Source organism: Coturnix japonica, chromosome 8 (assembly GCF_054131305.1).
Source record: "Coturnix japonica strain WE chromosome 8, WE-NBRP24, whole genome shotgun sequence".
Taxonomy (NCBI): domain Eukaryota; kingdom Metazoa; phylum Chordata; class Aves; order Galliformes; family Phasianidae; genus Coturnix; species Coturnix japonica.
Window position 1 is genome coordinate 11,294,309 of NC_140670.1, and position 17,735 is coordinate 11,312,043.

At 52.4% G+C, this 17,735-nt stretch overlaps 2 protein-coding genes across 7 annotated transcripts in view; both read right to left on the reverse strand.

Annotated features, from left to right (window-relative positions):
* Window positions 1-1,971: 1,971 nt before the first annotated feature.
* On the reverse strand, window positions 1,972-17,139 carry DNAJB12 (DnaJ heat shock protein family (Hsp40) member B12). Of its 2 annotated transcripts, none has more exons than XM_085554164.1 (9): window positions 16,982-17,139; window positions 15,966-16,134; window positions 14,442-14,587; window positions 10,333-10,518; window positions 9,014-9,093; window positions 8,169-8,278; window positions 5,612-5,784; window positions 4,947-5,092; window positions 1,972-3,689 (listed from the first exon to the last, which is right to left on the reverse strand). In XM_085554164.1, exons 1-8 carry the CDS (start codon window positions 17,112-17,114, stop codon window positions 4,971-4,973), a joined length of 1,119 nt encoding a protein of 372 aa, XP_085410290.1. In that variant the 5' UTR covers window positions 17,115-17,139; the 3' UTR covers window positions 1,972-3,689; window positions 4,947-4,970. The 2 variants fall into 2 exon arrangements, with proteins under 2 accessions (XP_085410290.1, XP_015721801.2); XM_015866315.3 differs by having other exon boundaries at window positions 4,941-5,092.
* Window positions 17,140-17,231: 92 nt separating this feature from the next.
* The window catches only part of MICU1 (mitochondrial calcium uptake 1), an 88,015-nt gene continuing 87,511 nt past the window's right edge, over window positions 17,232-17,735 (reverse strand). For all 5 annotated transcript variants that reach the window (XM_015866299.3, XM_015866294.3, XM_015866295.3 and 2 more), the window contains one exon: window positions 17,232-17,501. In XM_015866299.3, the coding sequence (XP_015721785.1) occupies window positions 17,341-17,501 (161 nt within the window). In that variant the 3' untranslated portion in view covers window positions 17,232-17,340. The remainder of the gene's footprint in view (window positions 17,502-17,735) is intronic.

Sequence of the window (17,735 nt, forward strand, 5' to 3'; positions counted from 1 at the left end):
CCCCACATCCTGTGGGGGCCTCGGGGTGGTGGGAATTGCAGCACACCTCGGTGCGGGGCACGGGGCTGTGACTCAGGCAGGGCTGACTCAGCCCCTGAGCCACCCAGGTGCACCATTGCCCACAGCCATTGGGAAGGGGCCGGGCTTTGGGGGAGCAGCAGGAGAGTCTGGTATTGGGGGGGGGAGATACTGTGTATGGACCCACCCAGGCTGTGCCCTCTTCCACGCGTGCTCCTGAGCCTGCCTGAATCCACACCAATGAGTGCAATTAGAGCAGCCTGCAATTAGCAGTTAAAACAGCTCAGAAAAAAGGCTTTCACTAAAGTGTAATTAAGGCAGGCACGCCGGGTCAGGCGTGAGGTGTGGAGGATAAAACCAGGCTGCAGAACAAAAATCCAGCCAACTTGTTTCTATTAGAATGCAAGTTTGTTCTGGCTCAGATTTCTGCCCTGCGTTTCTTTTGACTTCAGACACTGAGTGATGAAAAAACTCACCCATTAAAGTTACGCCTGACAAAGCCAGCCCTCAGCACAGCACTGGGAGCTGCAATACACACCTGGGAGCAGCTGAGCCTCCTATGTGTCCTGTCCCTGATGTGCTGAGGACCAGGACATTTCCTCAGGGCTGATGCTGTGGATCATCCCCCACTGCACACACACACAGACACACACACACACACAGGGCAGTTCTGGCCAAGCACCAGCCCTGTATGCACCCTGGTGTCAGCACTGCTCACAGAAGCTGAGAACTGGAGCACAATGCTTTGGTGAAGCCATGGTGAGCTGCACAGCTGGTGGCACCACTGTCAACACTGAGTGATGGTGAGCTGACAGCAGCCATACCCTCATCCCAGCAGCTTTAAATGCTGAGACACACCGTGTCTCACAGCTATATATACACATTTCATGAAGCCTTATAGGCACGTGGGAGGAAATGCTGCCCATTGTGCCCTGGTGCAGCCCCAGCCTCCCCCAACCTCACCCAAGGGATTCGGTGTCACTTTCTAAAGCTGTTATCACAGAGAACAATTGAGGGCTTTGCAGAGACCCCCCCAAAAAAACCCTACAAACAACAGTGAAACAAAACCCCTCTGCACCAGGTCCCCGCATCCCACAGATGCCCTGCGGCAGCCTCAGACACCCAGCTCAAATCCAGCCCTGGGAGCAGCTCCTATTTATAGTGAGCTGCCCTTTCTGTGACAGAACGCGGGCTGGATGCACATCAAGGTCCCTGTGGGGCAGCTCTAGAAGGTGCCAGAAGCCTTCATTTAGCTTCCCCATGTGGATGCAGGCTGCTCAGTGCCCCTGAGGACACACAGGGCTGCGATTCCTGGGGCTCTCCTCTGCTGCAGCGCTCCTGGCTATCATTGCAGGGACATCTGAAACAGGCACAGAGCAATTGAGAGACATTATTTTTAGGGCTAAGGAACTGCTGGGTGGGGAAGGAGCTCAGGGGCAGCCCCAGTTGCTGCCAATAAAGCAAATCAAAGAGACCCCACTCCTAGGGAGCTCTGTCTGTCTGGGTTGCTGTAGGACCAGGTGCACCAGGGCAGACCCCAAACCGGGAGCACACAGCAGCTGGCAGCCACCTCTGGTTTACAGCAGGTCGGGGGTGAGACTGCAAATTGGGATATGAAGTTATTTTAATTGGTCACACGGAATCGGCTTTCAGCAACCTATGAGCAGCCATTAGCAATAATCCCATCTTAAATCGCACCACTTTGTTCCTCCAGGTGGACCTGGGGCGCTGCTGGGATGGCTGCACCTTGCATTTGCTTTCCCCCAGACCTTTGGAGCTCCAAAGCCCTCGCTCCCCCTGCAGGAGCGCAGAGGTAGAGAGTAATGGTGGGAGAATAAAGCACTGCCCCCAACCCAGCTCAAACTCGGACTGAGCAGTTACCAATGCAGCGCTGGGGTGAAAACTGCTGCCATCTCACAGCAGGACCTGCACAACACCACCGCAGCTGAAGCCTTTCACGTTACAAACGTTTATTTATAGATGTACAATTTGATAATTAATTCTAAATCAAGAAATACGGCTCCTGTGAGTACCCGTTCAGCTCTATGCTGTCTGGCTCCTATTATCCGTAGGTAACTACTTGAGAAATCACTTGGCTCAGGCAGGGAGGCCCTGGGCAAGGAACGCTGCGCTGGGAGATGCTCAGCACCTATTACAATTGCCATCTCTCTCCACAGCCGACAGCTCCCACCCCAGGGACCTCCGCTGCCCTGTACTGCTACTAAGCTATTCCCATGTCACACTCCACCAAATTCCTTCTGAAGATGGAGATATCATTAAAAAATAATCATCGTCTCTTAAAATCAAGTCCAAGCCACGGTAGCTGTGGGATAGTAAGGCTTACAGTTAACAGGAGGGCTGATATTTTGCAAAACAAATAATGGCCCGAGACAGAGCACGTGGATCTCCAATACCAAAGACCTCAGCCCGTGTTGCTGCTCACTCCCGTTGCAGCCCAGCCACCCTGCACCACCCCCCGGGGCAGCTCTCACAGGGAATGTCTTCAGGACAAATGACCTGCAGGGTACAAAAAAAGATCCAGTTTGTCCCAGTGACACAACTCCCATCATTTCACTTTGGCCTCTCACACACACACAGTGAGAACAGCAGCCTGGAGCTGCTCCAAGCCGGGCCCTGCCTGGCCGGGCAGGTGACCCTGGCACGCAGCTCTCGCAGCAATGGGGTCTGAGGAGCTCAGCAGCCGCTGATCTCAGCCCGCAGAGCTTCTTTCAACAGAAGCAATGCAACGCTCCGCAACCTACGAGCTGCCCTAAGGCCACGGCTGTGCCACAGACCGGAGCGCTGCTGGGTGAGGAACCCCAAGTGCAGGACTGACATATTCACCAAGGGATGCGGCTCGCAGACAGCCCCGCTCACAGAACGACCGCCGCACAGTGACTGCGAGGCCGAAAAGGGAAAAAAAAGTTACAACTAAAGCAAGAACAGATGAGCAAAAAGCATCCAGGATGATCCTTTCCTCTGGCCAGCGTGTGGCTCCAGCACTCGGTTGACCTGCGGTTGCTTTTGCCAACGTTACAAAACCAAATTGCAAATCTGGGCAGTTTCATTAATGTTTTTTTCCCCCCGTGGATTCAGCAATGCTCCTCCAGCAGCCCAGCAGGCAGACATGGAGCTCCCCAGCCACCAATTGCTGCTGTCCTCAGGAAAGCAAAGCACAGCCACCATGACGTGACTGCTGCCTGGTGCCACACACCCGCACATCCCTCCTGCTGCTCCGCTCACCAACCCGGGCGCAAAGCAAAATAATTTAATCATCCAACCCCTGCATAGTTTAAAAGTACAACGTATATACAGCTATAAATTAATTCTAAATAGATTATATTTTCTCTTTTTTTTTCTTCTCTTTAAAAGTTTTCCTTATCACTCAATTGTCCGATTTCTCTCTCCGGCGCAGCCCACGAGGGTCTCCTTTCGCCAACCAGGCCGTCACACGGCGGTGCTGCTGGAGGGGAATGAGGATGATGGCCTCTAGTCCTGTCCTAACTGCCGCCTGGGACGTCCACCGGCGAAGACGGGCAGAGAGAAGAAAGAGGGCGGTTGTGCGTTGCTAATCTCAATTCCATTTTAATATAAGGGTTCATTCTTTAAATATAAAGTCTGTCACCTCGGCTCAGTGCACTTCACCGAAAGTCTTCAGGCATGTCAAGGGTCTGGGAACGAGAGCGGTAACGGTGTCAGTCCCTGGCACTGTGCCCCTCTGCGGCCCACCCGTCCCTGCACCGCAGCAGGCCGCTCCTCCTGCCCTGCCATCCACCCACATGGCCGCTCTGCTCCAGCACCATGGGCACGCAGGCACTGCCTCTCTCCTGGTTCTTAGCACCAGCCTGCCCTGACATGAGAGGTGCAAGGGAAAACAGGAGTGGGTGTACCAAGAAAACCAAAGCCAGAGTACACCAGGAAAGGCCAAGCACAACCCAGTAGATTTGCTTTAAGATGTGCTCCATTAGCCAAGGAAAATAAAGCAAAACTCCACTGCTGAACCTCCTTACTGGTGTCAGGAACTCCAACAGCCAGTTGTCCAGCATCAAGCCACAGTGGCGTCCCTGCAACTAAAACTCGGTGCAAACTTCACCTTCCACTTATTTCCTACAGAAACCCAACTTTCAAGAGATGATGTGTTTAGACAAGGCCTGTATGGGCCTCCAGCTCAGAGAATTAAGCAGAAAAAGGACTCCAAACTCTGTGCCAAAGCTTTCATTATTTTTTATCAGCTCTCCCATGACCCAGCACATCCGCTCTCCTCTGTGCTGTGTGGGCTCCCTGGACTCCAGCTCTCCCACCCACTGCTCTCCGGGCTCCCACTCTGCTGCTTTTACTTTGTTTTCCAGTTTAACGCACTGAGCTGCTCCCAGCCCCTGCTGTGAGCTCTGACCCTTTGCTCTGTTCTCCTGAAGCGTCACGGCAAGGCAAGAGGTAGGCAAGGAACACCTGCTTTCTAACAGTCACCACAGTGCCAGGGGATAAAGACTTTTTCAATAAAACAGACAGGGAAGCAAGAAAAAGGGTTCTTTAAAACGTGGGGGCAGGCAGCCACGGCTGGTCAAGGCTTAGCAAGATAAGGAATAAAACTTCCACCCAGCCGAGGTGCACGCGGCACTGCATCGAAGGCGCGGTTGACAAGAGCTCAGCCGGGCTGCCAGCACGCCTGGGGCTTTTGCTTTGTTCCTAGAGAACCAACACCAGCAACGCGAGCTTGGAGTGAGCCGGGGGTGCAGACATGCAAGCTAAACAAAATCAATTTCCCAATTAAGGAGTGTAGGCTTGACAGAGGGGGGCTGCCTCCCCCCGTTAACATTTGAGCATCTGGAGGAGACGCGTGAAGACTTGTGCCTCAGAGATTTAAGTGTTAAAAGCACTAGTGTGCCGTGCTCTGCTGCCACAGGAAGCGCCACAGCTCGTACTTAGACCTCTGCTGAGCGGGCCGACAGCGACTATCCATGCAGAGAGGCTTGTACATCTGACAGTCTGCTACAGCTGGGGGTGCCCATCTTCTGTGCTCGCTGGTACAGCTCCGTGTCTCCGAAGTAGCGTGCCCGGTACAGCAAACCTTCCTCTGCAAAGGGAAAAGCCCAGCGTTACAGACCCACGGTGGAAGGAGACCCATCCTACCAGGCACACAGGAGGAGAGGCTCAGAGCTCAGTCCGTCAGTGCTGCTTGCCACGCTGTGGAACAGCAGACTCACAGATACGCCTGTTGTCAGGGAGCTGGGTTGCTACACCAGCAATATTCATGACGAATTTGGTCCCTACTTGGACAACTGGGATACACAGAGCTAGCAGGGGCTTTCTGGCAAGGTGGCCACAGTCCCCCCTCCGCTGCAGAGCAGATCTACTGACAGCAGCAGGGGAACCTCTGGGGCACAACTCTCGTCTGACCGGTTCTGTGGCGGCATTAAAAACCAAACCAAGCCAAAACAGACATGAAGTCATAGGCAGAAAAAACAAATAAACAGGAAATGTGCCTACGCAGTGATAAAATACAGCTTTAGCACAGCTCAGTCACCAAAGCCTTTTCCAAAGCAGAACTCGTGCAGTGAACAAAACCTTCTGCTCCTGACCCCACACTACTCACTCTGCTGCTTCTCTTTCCAGCAGTTGTTTCGAAGGTTTGCAATGTAGTCGTCCTCCACGCTCCTCTCCACGTTTTTCAAGTTCGTGCCCGTGTATTCTTCTGCAAAGTTCTCAGATACGTAGTAGATAACTTTTAAGTGCTCTGTCACCCTCCTGTGTACGTGACCCACAGACCTGGGCCAGGGAGAAAAGTCACAGTGGTGTGGGACACTTCAAGCACACAGCCAGCACCCCCAGTTCCTTACATGTGTTGTGAGGGACAGTGACCCCCTGCACACACAGCCCTGGGGAGGAGCAGCACTGCTGGTGGAAATGAAACATCAGCACAGGGAGGGGCGGCCTGGCCGGCCTCTATCTAGGTGGGCACAGCTCTGAACACAGACAGAACACTTCAGGCGGATCGCCCAAGGACTAAACCCATTTAAAATAAAGCGTTCATTAGGATTTTTGGCGCTAATTAAACCTCTGCAGCTTCCTTGCTGCTTTTGGCAGTGAGCCCCAGGGGCACCGCACGGGTTGGGGGCTGACGTGGGCAGAGCAGAGCAGGGCACAGTGCCTATCACACTGCTCCCACAGCCCCCTCTCGCCCCTCACGCCTGCGCTCTCCTCGGAGCTGCTGACCCTGAGTGTTGGCTTCCTCTAGAACATCACATGCTGCTGCGAGAACAAAATTAGCTCCACTCTGCACTCGAGCCTGCACCAATCAGTTCTTTCTAGAAGGAAATCCCTCTTTGTCCTACCCCCTGGATTTGCATTTCAGACAAAGCAACGTTCTTATTTTCCCCAGCACTCCAGCAAACCTGGAGATATTCACTGGGGCGTGTGTGCAAGCTGCAACACAGGGCCTGTGCCCAAACACTGCATCCATCGGGAACAGCTCCATCTGGAGACGTGCCCAAAGTTTCCCTTAATAAATACCAGCTGCTGCTGCACTAGAAGCGAGCTCGATTCTTAAGGCAGGTATAAACATTAACCCATCCGGCTCACCCTTCAGTCTGTTATCAGGGCTTGCAGGAGTGATTCAAGCACTCCTGCACATTTCATCAGCATCCAGCATTCCAGGACAAATGCTGGGCAACCCCAGGGACTTAACGAGACCAGAAAGCTCTCTTGCTGTTTTCTGAGGCATGGGCAGCGCTTGCTGGCAGAGCAGCAGTCCAGCTCACCGCTTTATCTGTCATCAAGCAGCACTAAAACCTCCCCGTGCCACGAAAGCGCCTCATCTCAGACTGGCTGGGCTGGGGTGGCAAGCTGCAGCTGGGTGCCCAGCAGTATCGGCACCAGGCAGCAAAACACGGCTGGGCAGCCAGAGCAAGAGCACAGCACCACCTGCCGGCACAGCAGCCGCCTGCTCTCAGCACCTCTCCCTTCAATGCCTTGCTCAGGCTGGAATTATGACATCTCAAGTACAGTGAGGCTAGGGGATGACTAGGGGATGACTAGGGGATGACTAGGGGATGACGCTCCTCTCTGACTGCTGACAAAGCTGGAAGCAAATCCCCATCCTCTCCAAAGCTGCCCTCTGCTGAATGCCTCCTGGCTCCACACATCACCTCTTCACACATACAAACCAAACAGAAACAATGCACATGCACTTTGCTTTGTAGTCCTCAAGGACAGAAATCACATCTCAGCACTCTCAGAATTACCCTCACTCCTGCCTTGTTCAGAAACACTCCATCTTTTGGTTCTAAGCACTAATGCCACAGCCTTTACCTTGCACTCCAAGCTAAAGTGGCTTTTGTAGCATTTAACACTACCACTCATAAACAACACCATTTCTGATGCTACACAGGACTCGGGGGCTGCCACCTCCACCTGCCTTTTATGTACACACAGGGAGCCGCCACTGAAAATACACAAAGCCTCTATCAAGAATGATGCAAGCAGCCAGAAATCGTCCTGACTTTTCACTCCTGACTGGCACTACTGAGTGACCGAGAATAGAAACTTGTTTGTCAGCACAATTCGCTGACCAGGGCATTTCCACAGAAAGAACCAGCGCCGCTTCTGCCCAGTAAATGTCTGGCCACAGCCCTCTCACAGCAAGATGAACGTTCAGAACCAGGGGATTTCTACACAAGTGCCTTTCCTTCTACAGCAATGTCTCTTATCCCTTCCCCTCTTCCTGTGCTGCTCTGCACCAGATACAAACCCAGCCAAGGCTGTCATGATGAATAGATATGACCTTCATTTTTCACACCTCCACTTAACTCCACATCCCACTTCACTCTGCACCACAGGATCTCTGTGTCTGAACCACCCTGCTGGGCTACAGTTCCTCAAACTCATTTATTCTGATCCTTTCTAACCCAGTCACAGGCACAGGCCGCAAAAGCTCTCTGGCCAAGCACACCCCTGGCACAACCCTGCACCTTCCATCTGCAGACCCAGTTGACAACAGGGAGCCTTCCCCAGCACATCTGACAGCGGGGAGCAAGAGCAACGGTGGGACGCAATAAAGCACAGAGTGCCTGGTTCCCTACCCACTGTGCCACCCAGCCCCACAGAACCCACCCGACCCCACATGAATAGATTTCAGAGTACGGGGTACTAACGGCCTCTGGCTCAGGCTGTAGGGTGGGCTGGAGACCATCATCTGGCTGAGAGCAGACACCACAATCAGGATGAGGATAGGCATCAGCTGGACAAACAGCCCAAGGCCGCCCTGAGGGAAGAGAAACACACGATGGAGCGCTGTCCTATCCCTTCACACAAAGACCCTGCAGCTAAGCCCTCCCTCCCAGTCCTAGAACAACCCCCATTCCCCTGCCCTTTTGGGCCAGTGAGACTCCCCAGGATTAGCAGGAGGAGAACCCAGTAGCCCAGACCCTAGTAGGCCCAGTAGCCCTATTAGTTACCAAGATAGTAAGGTTATATAAATCCTGCAGTCTCATTTCATTTGTTGACAGGGCTCAGAGCACTGGAGATAGATCCTGTGGCAGAAAAATCCAAATAGCTCACGCCATCCATTTTTTTCCTTTGGTTAATTAAGCACCACAGATCAGAAACACCCCATCCTATATACTAAACTGAAAAGGAGAACGAGTACGCATTGGGAGGAGCCATGTGTACCCACATTATCTGAAAGCCAGATTTGTCTTGAAAGTAGGGAATTAAACATGAAAGGAAATGGTTATTCTCTCTCAAAAACTGTACGACCTTATTTCAAGGTGGCACTGTTTCAAGACACATCCATGATCTCCCTGCTGGAAGACAGCTGTGAAAGCCCTGTGAGAACAACCACCTATAAATGAAGCAGCACAAATTCTGCAACTTCCCACAGCTCCATCTTGCTGCACAGGGAGGAGAACACAGGCAGCTTCACACCAGCTAGCTTGGCAATGTGCGCATTGCAAAAAGCACTCCAACCCTCAGCCCCCTGCCTGCTCTCGTCACTTACATCACCCTGGTGTTCTCGTCTGTCCTGCCTCTGATGATAGGTGTATCGCATCCTGCCGTTGCTGTACACGTGAACATTACCTACAAGCAGAAGATAACTGTCAGAGCTGGTGCAGGTCTGCTGGGAATGAGCCACAAGAGGTGACCGTACTCCATATCAGCCTCATCAAGAAAAAACAGACTGTGTGCTGAGACAAAGCAGCAAATCCAGTAACTTTAACTTTGAACACTGCTGGAATGGGCCTGATTTGTTCATTTGCTTCAGACCACACTCAGCAAAGATGCAAGAAGAGACATTTTAAAGGAATCCATGCTGTGCTCGCACTTGGATCTGCTCTGCTGCCACCACCGCTCCCAGCTCAGCCTGTCACACAGCCAGCAGCATGCCAGCTTGTTCAGGGACAGCACATCTGCTGTCAAGAGAACAGAAATCATTCTTGCTTTTCCCACCTTAAAAACCAGCTTTTCCACATCTTGTCTTAAATGTCAAAATTGCAGCTGAAAAGGGAAAGCAGCTGCAAAACCAGTCCTGAATTCTCCTGGGGCAGCGGGGAGAGGAAAAAAGACTGAGCTAAAATAGCAGCTCTCTGTTTTTACTGGAGTGGCTTTACCTTTGTGACAGGCAGAACACGAATACTGCAGGAGGTCTCCAGATGCCTCTGCGAGTGCCTGGCACCACTGTGTTAGTTCTGACACAGCAGATAGGAAAGAGCTACCAGAGTAAACCTCAAGTGCAACACAGATTTGTTCCCCAAGTTGGTTCACAGAGGTCCAGTAACAGCTGCCTCCACACTGGAAACACAAGGGAGTCTCCTACAATATCCCGGTGGATACATATGCAAAAGAAACCACTCCAGCTGCGTGGCAGAGCAGATACAGACTGAAGCCTAGAAGCTACCACAGTTTGTTCTGCTGAGAAGATTTAACTCCAAAAGCCACCAGGCAGAAAAGCCTTCTTCAGGACAGGACTACTTTCATGTCTTGCATTAAAGCGTGGCATTTTTGTTCATGATTTTTGTTCTAACATTCAATCCAACCTAGAAACAGTTAACACTGCAAGCATGCAGATGCTTGAAGTCAGAAGGAAGCCCAGCCCTGAAGGTATTACCTGCTGGATGCCAAGTTCCCCAAGTACCTATCTGATCACTTTAGAAACTCAGTGTGTCTGGGGAATTTCTGAACAAGAACTCTCATCAAATTCAGCTGCGGAGGAACAAAGTCCTCAAACCAATCCCGGCACTGTCAACTAAATCCCTCTGCATTGTGACTCTGACAAAAGGGCTGGGTCCCGTTCAAGAGGTTAAGGTTTGATGTGCTTACTTGAGGGAAAACCACCACCAAAGAACATGTTGAAGAGGTCCTCAGGGGAGATGTCTGCCTCAAAGCCACGGTGGAAGTCTGAATGAGCATGTCCGTGCCGAGCAGGGTTGAGCTTCTCGTCTCCGAACTGGTCATATTGCTTCCTCTTCTCGGGGTTGCTCAACACCGCATACGCATTACCGATGGCTGCAACATCGACAATAAGGAAGCAATTAGCTTCTTCCTTCTAGCAACAATACGCTGAGCCCTGCAAAAAGGCAGGACTTGCCTGCCTCACCCCCAGATGGGATCTTCAGCAGCTCCCGGCCCTCAGCAGGCTCCTGCAGCACCCAGAACGCTTATCTGCACACACAGGCAGAAAAAAACACACGGCAAGACTCAGTGCCTATGGCTTTCATTAACCCAAACGAGAAGCTATGACAGGATTGGTATGAATTCTGTATGTATCCTTAGAGAAACAGGCATGAAGCTATGCATTGCTTGGAAATACTGGTAGCAGTATTGCTACAAGTTTCATTTCATTAAAGCTGTTATTTCTTTGAACAACTAATAGCCAAAACCTTCATCCATAAGTAAATGTGTAGGAAAGTATGACTTTAGTTGACACATTTTATTTGAGAGTGGCCTTAAGGGCACTGGAATCGCAGCCTAAAATCAGAACTGCAAAGAATTGAAGTACAGGTGAAATCACCAAAAGTGATTTTAAAACCTCCAATAAAAGCTGATAAGGAAATATTGGCTAAAAGCTCCATCACTGAGCCATGGATTTCAAAACGACCAGATACCAAAACTGAGGCACATCATTACAAGGGCTGTCGAGCAGTGCCTGTGTCAGTGGAAATGTACTGGAATGAACACCCCCCCGTTTCCCAGCCTCAACACACACGAGCCTTCCCACCGCAGCAGCCGCCTGCCACCCTCCTCTGTCTAAGCTTCCCTCCCTTGCCATTCCAGCTCACCACTTCCCTCCGCACCAGCCTACCCAGCAGCCTCTGTATGTGACCACAGAGAGGATCCTCTCCTCCCATGTTGCAAGCAGGTTAAGAAGTTCGTAGTACTGGAGCTGATGGGTAGGTTAAAGGCAGGAGTGGAAGTGATAGGAAACGAAGGGAGACATATGCCCTTTCAAGGAGATTAAGGTTCATAATTTTCCTGATAGTCAGACTGAAGGGTATGGTTTCCTCCTGGACTACAGCTTTGGAGAGCAGAAGATGTAACATTAATACTTGTTCTAATTCTTGGTTATAATTAGTGCACACAGAGCGAACATTTCTTCAACCAGGAACAGAAGCGAGGCAGCAAGGACTGACTCACTCCAGCACAGGAGCTCGTCCTTTCCAACTGCACAGTTAAGCAATGAACATGGAGCAATTCAGGATTCTGTTCATGCTTAGCCTTCTGCTGACAAAGCCCAAGGACCATCTCATTCCAAGCCAGGATTTCAGCCCCACGTAGCTACGTTCAGCTCTTTTCCTGACGTCAGCCCAAGGCAGCGATGCAAATCTGGTAACATACAGGCTGCAACCAGCTGCAACCCTGGACTGAGACAAGGTCTCTGGACAAGACGTAGCACTTTATCAGCTGTCACTGGGAAGATGAACGACAAGCCTTCAGCTAATATACCAATGCTAGAAAAAAATTAACTAAAACCCCCAGAGCAGGGCACATTTCCCCCAGCACCCTCTGGAACCAAACAGCCGTCCGGACTTCAGTGAGTGCTGTGAACCAGGAGCCCAGCTTGGGGCTGAAGGACAGGGGAGCCAGGAGACAAAGCTCAGGGGAGAGATAACCCGGCAGCAGATAGCTCTGCAGGGAAAGATAAAGGGCACCTTGCTTAACACACGACTTCTGGCACGTAACTCTTGTCAAAGCCTTTGGCAAACATCACTACTTAAGATTACAGGTGAAGAAACCTGCCTTTCGCCACTTAGCAAGGTGAAGGACAAACTATTGAGCAGGGGTTTACCACACATGCAGCGTAGCTACATGTCTGCAGGTGCTTGCTATTTCATCTGGCCCCTGCACTAAAACAGGCTTTCCCAAGCAGCTGAGGGTCAGCTCCTTATTTGCCAACAGCAAGACACTTACCAGTTGTGGATCTAAGTCTTAAAACAGTTGAAACAAATCTTACATGAGACTTTTACTGCTGAATTCCCGTTTACTCCAGTGCTGTGCCAACATGCTGAGTGCAGGCTTGCCTTGCTCCCTGCTCCAACAGAAGTCTACTGCCACTTCAGAAGTAAAATGCATCAACAGATCACAGTATTTAAACGGCTTCACAATGCAAGACCAATGCTGTAGAACTGTCACAAGAGGTTCTGTGTTTAGCTCCTTATCAAACCTCCACAGCCTCTGAAGAAAAAGTGTTTTTTGCCATATGGCACCTCTGCATGCTGCCCCAGCAGTTCTCACTGCATCAATCACCAGAGCTCAAAGCACTGCAGGCAGGATGCCACTGCTGTGCTTCCTCCTCAGGTAGCACACCAAGGATAACAGCCTACCCCATGGTGTCCAGCTAACTGCCTGCAGGGCTGTTTTCAGGGATGACAGTCAGAAAAGCCCTCTTTTACTTCTGGAGTGGAGCAACTCCAGAGCCAGCTCAGGGGCACGATCACCAACCTGCTGCTTTATTTTCCTTCCCGTGGTAGAATGAAGACCTTGCGCAACTCTACAGCATTTATTATGGTGAAGGGGATCCACCTGCCCCATAGGTAGAAATCAGAGGCACCATCAGAGGGCAAAAGCACAGCTAAGTGTACCTCCAAGCACCTCCTGCTAAGAATTTGGATGTATAATACAACACAAAGGAAAACGCTTATAGATGTGGGAGAGAATTTAGCCACCACCTTCCCTACAAACTCAGAAACACACAACAGCTCCCAGATGGACACATAATGCTTAAGCCTTATTTCATATGTTCCATTTTAAGCAAAACCATTTCTTACAAAAAACGACTCCAGTTTCCAGATGTCTTATTACCCTGCAGTCATCCCTGCCAGAGACGCTGAGGTTATTCTCAGCAGAACTGAAGCTACTGGTGACTTCCCTGAGTTCTGCCTGGGCTCGGCTGCACCCTATGTATTCACCTAGTATTGCTATCCTGCAATTCCACCCACAGCCTTTCACAACAGTCAGGTGCCAAGTGCTCATGTGGAAACTGGCAGGATTATGAGCTGCCTGCAATGCTCCATGATTGGAGGAGTCTAAAAGGGCTGCAAACTCAACAACTGCTGTGGGGCTGCACAGCTCGCCACATCTCTGCTTCAGCTGTCACTGGGCAGGGGTGCACTCCAGCACCTGCCCTGTGCTCGATGGCTGCAGGACTTGGAGCCTCTCCCTGTGAGCTGGGGGCTCCCAGTCTGTTCAGAGGAGAGAAGAAGCGAGATCTGGAGAGATTTCCCTCCCAGGCCATGTGACAGAAGAGCATGTAGTATAAGACAGGAAGTGCTGCTTGGAGACAAGGAAGGCTTTGCCTCGTCCAGAAGTGAAGCCTAAACACAGTGACCTATGCTTGATATTTTAAGCTTAGCACGTACTTTGTTCATAATGTTACCATCTCACAAGAGAAACAACTTTACTGACAAGAACTCTGTTGTGCTCTGCCTGGCTTGCAAGGCTGTTTTGAGGAGATCTTCGTAGCCAAGCTCAGCACCATCACCTGACAGCTGCGGGTGAACTTTCAGTGACATGCTGACAGAGCCGGGGCTGTGCTGCCTGGAGGAGAGAAGCCTGAGAGGTGACCTGATAGCAGCCTGTCAGAATCTAAAGGGGAGGTGCAGGAAAGCAGGGGACAGCCTCTTTAGCTGGGTCTGTTGCAAAAGAACAAGAGGAAATGGCTTCAAGCTCAAAGAAGGCAGGTTTAGGTTAGATATAAGGAAAACGTTTTGCAGTGAGGGCAGTGAGGCACTGGCACAGGCTGCCCTGAGATGTGGCGGACACCTCATCCCTGGAGACTTTCAAGGTGGGGCTGGATCAGGCCCTGGGTCACCTGATCTAGCTGTGGTGTCCCTGTACGCTGGGACACCAATGGACTAGATGGCCTTTAAAGGTCCCTTCCAACTCTAAACGATTCTATGGCTCTAAATCATCAAGGGGGAAATATACTTTACCTTTAAATGCCTCCGTAGCCCCTGGTGCGTGGTTCTTATCTGGGTGAAATTTCAGTGCGAGTTTCCTGTAAGCCTTTTTCAAGTCCTCATCAGAGGCTTCTCTATTGACTCCCAGAATTTCATAGTAATCCTTGCATTGCTTTACCCTACCAGAAGAGAAATGAGAAAACAAGGGCAGTGAATTCCAGCTACAAAACCTGCTTAGCCATAAACATGTCAACTCTGCAATGTCTCACGTATCACAGTTTCAATTGATGTTGTTCAGCCAACTCTAGTTTACTCAGTTCTAATTCCTCAGAGTGTGACCTAATTTTTCTTGCATGCTCATCCATGGAACACCTACATTACGAGCACACAAACACTCCCACAGAACCAGCCGGGCCTGTAAAGGTAGGAGGGCCCCTCCTCAGGCTATGATATCACCCACAGAAGCACGCGATTCACAAATATGCTTCAGATTTGTCACACTCACGTTTTGGAGGCTGTTCAAAAGGTGTGGGTTGTACAAATGGCAGGTTGGGGGACAGCGGGGCTTTCGGCTTGGTTTTAATAATCCCCCCCAGGTCCTGCTGATTCAGACTTAACAGAAAAAGGAGCAGGAGGTGCTGCCCAGGCCTGTGTGCAGCCCAGCTCCTGCTGTTACTCCTCACAGCTCCATCACAGTTCCAGTTTCTCACATGACTTTCTCACATGACTTATACAAGGCAGAATAACGTGAGCTGGCTTTCTGGAGAATCAGGTGACGTAGTAAAACACACCCGGAAATCAATTAGCCAGAGCAGTTCTTGCGCAATCCAGCCCATACCCAAAGGCTCACACAAAGTTTACCAAGTGACTGCGCATACAGTTCAGTCCTTCAACTTCCAGCATTTACAAGTGGTAGAAAGGAATAAAAACCAGCTGAAACAGCATTTGGAAAAGGGGTGACTGGATAAACGTCCCTTGGAACTATCCAGTAAGAGCCTTAGAAGTACACCATCCAAACAGAGCAAAGCACCCTGATGTGGGTTTCTACCTTATTGGGCTCTTAAAGGGACACCCACACCCCCTGGCACTTGCTACAGGGCAAGGCTCAGAACACAAGGGCCTCCTGCTGTGAGCTGTGAGCCATGGCTTCCCTGACACATCTCAGCACCACGGGGGGTTTTGCACAGAACCACTGAGCAGCACCTAAAGGAAACATTCATATGAAGTCCATGGAATCATTGTACTTAAAATGTCCCTTACACCTCCCCAGGAAAATGCCTGCCTGCCTACAGTTCTAGCCTTTGTATGTGCCCTGAGGGGAAAGTCTCACAGGGTCACCCAGATCCCCTTCTAACACCTCACTGAAAAATGAGCACTCCATGTAGTTCAAAGCTGATCAAATTTCTCACGCAGCACAGAATATGAACAGCTGTCCAACTCCAACCTATGCTGTGTACCCTCACCTGTAACACTCCATCCCTACGTCTTAAAAGCATAGTGACAAACAGATATCGTGTGATAAACACCACGTGTAAGCCTGGGCAGCAGCACACGCACCTCTTCACGGCATCCACCTGGTCCTGCGTGTAGCCCTTGGGAGCCTCCCCACCGACCTCCCCGTTGGCTGATGGAAAGTCCCCACCTGCCTTCCTGCCCTTCGGGGACTCCCTGGGCTGGGACTGCCCGTTGGACGATGGCTCACTCTTGTTGAGCGACTCGAGGAGAACTGAAAGCAGAAAAGGGGAAAGTAAAACAAGACAGAGACCACCGAGCTCAGTCTGTCCTTTGTGTTCTCCCTAGAGCCATCCCTGTTTATCACAGCTCTCAGCACTCCGCAGTCTGTGAGCACAGGGATCCCTGCAGCGCCGTACCCATACCCTCTCATTTTGTCCTATAGGATCGCAGAATGCCTCAGGTTCGAGCGGCCCCACACGGATCACGGAGCGCAGCACCCAGCCGCACACGGCAGCACCCGGCACAGCCGCTCCTGGATCCCGCAGCTGCACGCAGTGCGGCCGCCCTCTGGCGGAGCTCCATGTCCCGACACCCGTCATCATAACGGGCCGCTTCCAGCCTCGCTGTCCGTTCCCGACCCGCGCTCACACCGGCGGCAGTTCTGCCCCCCATCAAAGCGCTGTGCATCGGGCGGGCCGCCCCACGGCCCTGGCACCGCCCGGCTCCCGTCAGGCGGCTCCATCCATCCATCCATCCATCCATCCATCCATCCATCCATCCATCCATCCATCCATATCCAACCATCTATCCAACCATCCCTCCCTCCCTCCCTTCCTCCAACCAACCAACCATCCATCCCTCCCTCCCTCCCCCCGCTCAGTGCCGCCGTTCTCTCCCCGCACTTGCCGCACTTACCGCACTCACACTGCTCGCTGCGGCCTTACCCCGTGCCGGTACCCGCCGCCCGTTGCCGTAGTTCTCCCCGCCCCATCCCGCCCCGCGCCGCTCCCCGCACTGCGCAGCCGCGTTCCCGGACCTGCGGTGGCAGCTCAGGCCGCGCCGCCCGCCCCGACACCCCCCTCCCCCCCTCGCCCCGCCCCGCTCCCGCCGCCGCTCACCGCGGACCCGCGGGGACGGATAGAGCCGCTGCGCCTTCTCCAGGAAGCGGCGGGCCCGCTCGGGCTGGTTGGCCTTGGCGGCGGCCAGCGCGATGCCGATGCACCGCTCCGCCTCGTCCCTGTTCGACTCCATGGCGGCGGCGTTGCCCGGCCGGGGCGGGGGCGGCGCTGCGCGCGGAGTGATGACGGCACGAGCCCGGCCCCCCTCCGCCCCCGCCCCCCGCGGTATTGCAGCCACACGACACGGCGCGGAGCACAGCGCTGTAATGGCAGATAAAGTACAGCGGGTACAGGGCAACGCAGCACCGAACGGCCCGACACTGCAACACACACGCGGGCAGCAGCACGTCCCAGCCCCGTTAGGGCCGGGGCAGGGTGAAGTCCCAGGCCGTCTCCTGGGCGCACTTCCACATGGCGCGCATCAGCCGCGTGAAGCCCATGTCCTTGGGCTTCTCCAGGCCCCGCATCAGCCGCTGCTTCATGATGGCCACGAACTCCTTGTTGCTCAGCTCGCCGTTCCCTGCAAGGACAGGAACGCATTAGGAACACGTGGAGCCACCCCCCTTTCCCCCCAAAGCTTTGCTATCTGCTGTCTGACCATGCAGCAGATCCTCCTACAAGAGGATGCCAATGGAGAACGTTCGGGTGCCCTTTGGCTCACTGCAGGCTGAGCATCTGCTTTGAGGATGTGATTGGGAAACGACGCTGAAGCACACAGGGAAATAAAGCAGGTGCAGCACTGAGTGGTGCACGG

Coding starts and splice junctions, on each gene's coding strand:
- DNAJB12 (XM_085554164.1), bottom strand. CDS start 17,114: ATGGAGTCGAACAGGGACGAGGCGGAGCGGTGCATCGGCATCGCGCTG. Junction 14,588..15,965: donor CAGGTGGATGCCGTGAAGAG/GTGCGTGTGCTG, acceptor CTCTTCTGGTAG/GGTAAAGCAATGCAAGGATT. Junction 9,094..10,332: donor TGGTGGTGGTTTTCCCTCAA/GTAAGCACATCA, acceptor TTCTGCTTGTAG/GTAATGTTCACGTGTACAGC.